A 7740-nucleotide genomic window follows, 5' to 3' on the forward strand; every position below is an offset into this window, starting at 1 on the left:
TAGGACCCCTTTTTTTACCATTACAACTCATATTGTCTTTCATGGTTAGTGATGCATCAATGAATTTATTTTTTCCCCTTTGCAATGATTGTAATCTACATTGTAGCTCAACCATTTTGCTTTGTAGTGATGCATTCTGTTCTAGTCAATGTTTTCATTTTGTTTTCTGTCACACTTTACAAATATTGTCATTTTCAGCAATGTGCGTATTCCTATGCATTTGTCTCAATTTTTTGGGTGGTGTGTTATGCTTAATTAAGTATGTACTCTCTTCAGAGCTTTCATCTGAATATTTGATGTGATGGTTCAATAACACTGGCTAGAAATGACACTGTGTAATGGAGTTGTGCCAGCAAGATGGCCATTGTCACGACAGAACATTGGCAAGGTCCTAAAGGATGTGATCTTGTGCTTGTTATGCCGCTGTCATCGTTGCACATAAGTCATTTGAATTGATTGTAGAGTTTAACGCACCGACGCAACGCAGGCGATGAGGCGCGCCGTAGTGGAGGGCTCCGGATTAATTTTGACCACCTGGGGATCTTTAACGTGTGCCGAAATCTCGCACACACGGGCGTTTTTGCTTTTCGCCTCCATCAGAAAAGCGGCCGCGAATCAAACCCACGTCCATAAGTCATTTAACCTTTTGCAAAATAGTCGCCATATTGTAGTAGGCAGTTTTGTGCAATTTCGTCTTATGTTCAGTGTATGTTGGCATACATTGTAGGCATACCACCTTGGCTTGTGTTCAGCCTGTCAAAACGTGCTTGTGACCAAAACGAAGTTCGCTGGTAAGTCGGGCAAATGTGCCTGGTGCCCATCTCGTGGTTTAGACAGGCAAACAAAATCTGCAGAACCATAGGCACTGTTACGATGAGTGGAAAGACCCCCTTTTTTTGTTCTGCTTGCAGAGTAAATTCCTTTAGAGGCTTTCAGATGAAATACTTGTTGTGGCTGTTACAGATGGTAGGATAATTGTGGTTCTTAGTGCCTTGTCTGCTTTAAATTGCATGTATTACACTTTGTGGTGATACTTTTTATCAGGCTTTCAAGTGTGTTCTTGCCAGTAGCTCATGTCCATTAATCTGTATGTGTGCCACCACCAGACAAAAATAAAATTTTGTGGGATGCTACAAGGTGTCCCACAGAGGTTGCACACACAGCACTGTTCATTTCTTTTGTGTGCCTCTTTTACAGAAATTAACACCTAGCAAAACCAAGGGGTTATCAGCAATTTAAAATGAACTAAATTTAAAATGAGGCTAATATTCAAAGAAATAAGTAGAGGCTTGTAAATATGACAACCTTTGAACAATTTGCTAATAGTTTACTTTTCCACCACACACCAGTGGCTTTGCCATAGGGCACATGCTTTTGTGTTAGCTTTGTCGCATGACGTTGCAGCACTGTAAGAAAGCCTCTGTGATGAGGAAACTGAGAACAAAGCTTTTTTAATTTCAAGATTAGGAGCATGTGAAGATAAGCAAATCTCACGAATTTAGTTTAGCACTCAAAAACTGAACAATTTGTTTTCAGTGTCACTTTTTTTGGCGCAACTCGAAGGAGCATTAAGAAATTTGGGCTAGTTTTTAGCGCTGGCTTCTATTGTGTCACTTATACAATTTCAGTCACTGTGATGTCAAATTTGGGTTCCTCAGTATTTGACATTTTTTGTTTAAAAATATTTGGTGGCTGAAATAGAGCTGTGTTAGCAAAATGCAGAATTTTTATTTTCGAGAGAAACAGCCCCTTAAGCTTTAAACAGCATACGTTTGCTGCAGTATAATTGCACTATCTCAATAAATTGTGTTCTCTTCGAAATGGCTTCTACTTTTCATTTACCAGTGCTACATGACCACGACTACAGCGCAGGAAAGAGATGCAGAAACAAGAAAGGACATACACAGTGCTGACTCTCAACTGAATGTTTAATGTAGTGGAAACATTTATACCAGCAAAAAACACTGAAAGAACAAAACTATATAAATGTACACCACGAGGACAACTGTTGTATTGCAATTGTGAAAGGGCCACACCGATGTTGAAGTTACAGTATGCTGATAGGGTCTCCGTCCCTGATGTAGCCCGATGTCACATTCACATTTGGCAGCATTCCAAGTACACACTGGCAAGCCACAGATCTATTCAAGACCACCACCCCTAAAGAAAATGCGTATCTTCTTCCATTACATTCAAGGACACTCCCTTCGACTGGCACGCAGCAGCCAAAGCCTGCTTTATAAAGATAAAAGAGCTTCTGTTCTTGCCCAAAGTATTGCACATGTTTGATCCAGCACTCCCACTTGGTACTCATGCTTTTGTGTATGGGTTAGGTGTAGATTTGCAATAGAGAGACGGGCAGCGCACTCACAGTCTCATTTGCGTCCAGAACATTGACAGACCGAAAGGAGGTAGCTACTGCCGACCGTGAAGCTTTAGCATATGTCTGGGCACGTGAAAAATGGCATGTGCATTTATGGGGACAAGGTTTCACGCTACCGATGGATGGATCACTGTGCGTTACTGGCATTGCTGTCTACTCGGAGCACCAGGCAACAACCTTTTCGGATTGCAAGGTGGTCAGAACGACTCCTTCGATAGACCTACAAGGTGGAGTACAAGAAAGGGTTGGAAAACAAGGTCCCAGATGTTTTCTCGTGCCTGCCAGTTTCTGCAGTCATCGATCGATCAGCCAATTCCGTTGCCACAGCAAGACACTTCCGCTGAGGAAAAGGTTGTACTCCTTGTTGAGCCGCTTTGCATCGCCAGAGGAATTTGGGCAAGCCAGCCATGATGACGCTACCTTGGAAGGTGTCAAAGGCTACGTGGTGTCGTCTTGCCCACGCACAAGTTCCATTTAAAAGGAAGTACAGCCGTACTTGAATCTTGCCGGCAGAATTGTCTGTCCTCAATGGCTTATTCCTGCATGGAGAACGACTTGTTCCACGGTCTACCTCGCATCAGGTAGTCCCGATAACACATGAAACGCATCCTGGAATAGTTCGAATGAAGGCATGCCTGCGACAACGCTTTTGGTGACCAGGAATGGATCAGCAAGTAGAAAGTGCCACATAGAACTGCAGTGTATGCACATAGAACTGCACTCTGTGACTTGGCTGCCATATAAGCAGGTGTGGCAGTTAGAGAGAAGGGTGGCGACTTTGTACATCCGTCTCACGTGCTGTAGCGAGAACTTTTGATTCTTGTGAAAGTCCACAAAAGCAAACTCGCCAGCTACCTTCCCGAAGCCCCACTCCACTGCCTGCCGCACGGTGCTCATGCGGCGGTTGAAGCGGGCTTCATGGGGCTGCAGGGATCCTCCTCCATAAGGCTTCATAAGAAGCGGCTTCAGCGGATAGGCCGGGTCCCCATAGATGACCAGCCTCTGGCCCTGCGCCACCTTCTCAAGGTTCTCGTAGAGCCTGGACTCCTTCAGGATACCTGAAGGAACGGAAACACATTTTCAGCGCAGTAGTTTGTTTGAAAATTGCACTAGACATTCAAAACTTTTCCTTGAAGCAGGAATATTTAAATTGGCTAACCCTGTTTTAGCAATTTGCTTTCCCAGAAGCAAACAATCACATCTTTTTTTGTGTGCATACTCTGCAGTTACTGTGAACCCTCAATAACTTAAACCGCTGAAAGCTTGGGAAAAATTTCAGTGACTCGGAGTTCTGAGTTGTACTTTTCCATACACAGACGCTTCCTTGAAGACTTTTCTGAAAGAGAAATGACAATCCCACTTGTGTTGCCGCAATCCACTGAGAACCTCTTCATAACGACCCTGCTTTATATGATAGTGCTGGTAAATGTGGGAGAAGAAACACATCCTGCCCTGTGTTATGTGTTGCTTCGTCTGCCTGGGTTACGCTCTGAAGACAAACCTTGTCAATGTTCCTGGAACAAAATTATTCATTGAGTTAGAGGAACCCGCCGCATGTTGATCAAGGCGGTCGTGCCCGTGTAACGGCAAAGCTGCACGAAAAGCCTCACGTGGATACACATGTGGTCTGAATTTAAGCGTTATATTTTGTCGTCTGTTGTTTTTGTGATGGTACAAAGTATAATACCATGACAAAGCATGTCAGCGGATTTTGTTCAGTGAACTGTGAATGGAGTAGAAGCGGAGACACCGACCAAAAGAAACTTAAAAACAACAACAAGACGTTTCGGCTTCATTACTGAAGCGTTACTGAAACAAGGCTTCAGTAACGAAGCCGAAACGTCTTGTTGTTGTTTTAAAGTTTTTAAGTTTCTTTTGGTCGGTGTCTCCGCTTCTACTCCAACATGCTTCCCGACCACACGGGTTTCCGTCAAAACCCTCGACTTCGTGAACTGTGAATACTTGACATGTTTATTTGACTACCGACATTGCCTTTCACTGACTAGTGCAGTTCAATAAAATCTGCTGCATGACAAGCACTGCTTTGTGTCCATCGTGTATTGCCTCCACATGAGCACAACTACAATTCGGTTTTTTGCGAAGCTGAGCTTTTTTTGACACTACTTCCTTGATTCCTTGGCCACCCTCAAGGTTCGAATCAGCATTCCATGTTTGCGTAACTGCAATCATACAGAAACCATGTCTGTTCGACAAAACTAGAGATAGAACGGAACTTAGGAACTGTAAAACAAGGCCAACACTCAACAGCAGTGCAATAATGCACTCCTCTGAGAGTACTTCGTGACATTACGAGCACATAAAAATAACAAGGTGGCTATTGCTTCAGGAAGAATGCACACATCCCCATGCATCAGCGCCATGTTATACGAATGTGCCACAACTACAGTCGAGCATGATTTGAAGGTTATCGTGGGGGCGCCGAGCAAGAACAGAAGCAGTGCTATGGCCCAGAATCTTTTTTCGCGGAGAGGGACGCATCGAACCTGTTCCTCTCACTCTTTATGTTGTTCCTTAAGCGGTCACTCCGCCTTCATGTGGGACGTTTATATTTTATGCAACTGGATACTGCTGCCATACTACCGGGAATGCTTTTTATTTCTTTCCACTTCACTTTTGTTTGCTAGCACAGCACAATAGGTGGTCTATTCAATATTACAACCTCTCCACAACACACTCCAGGCCCCTTCCACATATGCATTGCATGAAAACGTTAAGCCGAGTAATAGTCGCAATTATCTCACCAGCATCATGGCGCCTTCCTTTGTACGGCCTATCTAGCTGGCAGATGATGCCGTTGGCGCACATGACGGCTTGGTACTTTACCACATGGCAGCGTTTGTGGCCCGAGAAGTATTCTTGCTGGTCCACTGTGGGTCGGCAAATACGGCGCGCCGTTCCGTCAATAAAACCCCAGCAACTCCTGAGTGGGGCACGCCTCGCATGGACGGCCTGAAACAGACGACCGCTAATTAGAAGTCCGCTCCGTGCACAAACGCAATAAATTCTCACCTCGGCAAACTCTTGCAGTCGCGACGGATTCATCCACTGATGACTTGTCATGTCAGACAGTAAGTGAGCGAAGTAGTATTCTATGTGCGCGAGCACCTTGTTCACGACACTTGATATAACTGTGCCGTGGCGCCCGAACTGCATTTCAAGTTCGCACTGCCTATTCGGGTACGCGAGGCGCCGCAGAGTCATGCAGAGAGCCTCCATGCCGGTCACCGTCACGCGTTGGGCGCTCACGACTTCATCCGGCACTCTCAGCAAAGTGCGAAGCTCGTCGATTTCGTCCCGGCCAAAGCGGAAGAGTTCGACGAACTTCATCCGCCGTATACTCGCAATGTCCAGCAGGCCGTACTGCGAAGTGTAGCATGGCGGCTCGGGCTGCTCGAGCTCCGAGGCGAGGAAATAAATGTCCTCGATTTCGCGCCACGTGAGAGCATCGAGCAGCAGCGGGTCTTGCAGCACACTGTAAGGCATGGCTGCGGTTGAGGGAGCCCCTTTTCCACGAAAGCAGGAAAGGCAAAACAGAAGATGGTTGACGAACAAAAACACAGTTAGCTTGCGAGCAACGCGGACGTCTTGGCTAATTGAAAACAGAAGGCACAGAAATCGAGCGGACAGCCACTGAGACCTCACTGACCCACGCACGACGCAGCATGCAGTCTAGTGCAGGTAACAGGCCCCCGCAACATGTCGCTAGCAGTCTGCTAAATTATACATGTAACCGCAAATTGTCTTACATTGATTGGAACAACGATTGTTTACTTTGTGTAAGATTTATTTTAGATTTGCAATGCTTTAGGAGAAACTGCGTTGTTTATTTACGTATTTTTAGCGTGTGGATTTTTGCTACTACTCGGCTAATCAGCCGTCACACGGAACGAACGGTACGATGCTACGGAGTGCTAAAACACGTTTTCCGTCTCACTCTATGGAAAGAACCCGGTACGTACGCGCGCATGCGCAGTCGGGTCCCGGTAAACCCGGTAGCAACGTAACGAACGTAACGGACGTAACGAACGTACTGCTAAAACTCTCTAATTTCAGAAATGTGCCCAAAGGCACCGAAAACAGCATGGGCAGCTTGGCGGTTGTGTGTGTTTAGAAGACGGAATTTCCCATTTGCGTCACGAGTATTTATAAAGCAACTATTTTTACTTGATGGTCCCTGAAGCTAACAGGTGTCTATCTTTTTTTATGTTAAAGACGCGAGCATTCACAATTATTTTCCGCGTTGCTCCCTAGTTAAATGATGACGTTGTCTGTGTACAGCAAAAAGTATAAAATTACCTGCCGGTGATGTGCGGCGGAGAGCAAAAAAATTACATGTGTGTGCAAGCACAAATACACGTTTTCTGGCGTTGCTTGTTTTAATCGCTTCGGTTAGGTGCCTGCGATATAAGAGCTTGTTATTTAAAAGACAGCGTGAAATTTTTCTTGTTTTTCGAAATAACCTTACTTTGCCGTTCCTTTGAAAGCATTGTTGAGTGCACACGCCAATCTAATGACATTTATGTAAGCTTTCTACTGCAATCCTGCCCATGCATTTTAAATTGTTTCGCCGCGCACTATTTTTTTAGAACGTAATCTCCGAAGAAGGTGACGCCGAAATAAGGAACACGTAACAATAATTGTAGTTAATAAGATTACTGCCTATCTTATTTTATTAGCGCCCTGTGAGGTCACAGACCAGTTTTATCCAAGTTAGTTGGAAAACTAGAATTACCACCGTTTCAAGTTAATTGAAGCGCCTAAGAAAGAGAAGTAACATAACTCTAAGAACTCCGTTGCATGTTCGGTAACGTTGTTATCTCAGCTCTGTCTTTTTTTTCCTAATTTTCACTAGTTTTTATCCTAGGACAATTTGCAAACATAAGCCTTGCGCGCCCCCTCCCCCGCAACTATTCTTTCTTAAAAATGGTATTGAAGATCCGATGCCGCATGGCAATATAAACTATGCTTACCATTACATAAATTGTCTTACGTCCTTCAAAGGGGCATTGTTTTCACGCCGGGTTTTTTTTTTCTCTGAAGGGGAAAGTAAAAAATCCTTGCTCGCGAGGGACGTTGGCACGGCTAGAGAAAAGGCCTGATTGATTTGACATTTATTTGCCCCTAACAAAAGTGTTTCACTAATATTTTCCCATTTTCTTTTCACTGCAGGTGCTGGTGAAATTTCCCGCGTGGAGAATCCGAAGTACGAAGACTCTGATGCACAACGCTTCATCTGCGCTGGCTGCCGAGGTGGCTGAAAGGCATTCATTCCTGCTACTTAGTAATGGCGAAATTGGCCACTAGACTGAGGTGTACAATAAACAACTTTCAGACTG

The 7740-nt window shown here is 44.7% G+C and overlaps 1 protein-coding gene across 1 annotated transcript; it reads right to left on the reverse strand.

Annotated features, from left to right (window-relative positions):
* Positions 1-2536: 2536 nt before the first annotated feature.
* Positions 2537-5887, reverse strand: LOC144172909 (uncharacterized). Its single transcript, XM_077701501.1, has 4 exons — positions 5414-5887; positions 5146-5353; positions 3105-3441; positions 2537-2603 (listed from the first exon to the last, which is right to left on the reverse strand). Exons 1-4 carry the CDS (start codon positions 5885-5887, stop codon positions 2537-2539), a joined length of 1086 nt encoding a protein of 361 aa, XP_077557627.1.
* Positions 5888-7740: the final 1853 nt, after the last annotated feature.

The sequence above is a fragment of the Haemaphysalis longicornis genome, unplaced genomic scaffold, assembly GCF_048455015.1.
Source record: "Haemaphysalis longicornis isolate Haplotype H1 unplaced genomic scaffold, Haemaphysalis longicornis Haplotype H1 scaffold_27, whole genome shotgun sequence".
Classification (NCBI taxonomy): Eukaryota; Metazoa; Arthropoda; class Arachnida; order Ixodida; family Ixodidae; genus Haemaphysalis; species Haemaphysalis longicornis.

Excerpts from the sequence above, each read along its gene's own strand:
- LOC144172909 (XM_077701501.1), bottom strand. The coding sequence starts at position 5,887 with ATGCCTTACAGTGTGCTGCAAGACCCGCTGCTGCTCGATGCTCTCACG. Across the intron at positions 5,354-5,413 it reads GACTGCAAGAGTTTGCCGAG|GCCGTCCATGCGAGGCGTGC; the intron begins GTGAGAATTTAT and ends CGTCTGTTTCAG. Across the intron at positions 3,442-5,145 it reads AGGAAGGCGCCATGATGCTG|GTATCCTGAAGGAGTCCAGG; the intron begins GTGAGATAATTG and ends CCGTTCCTTCAG.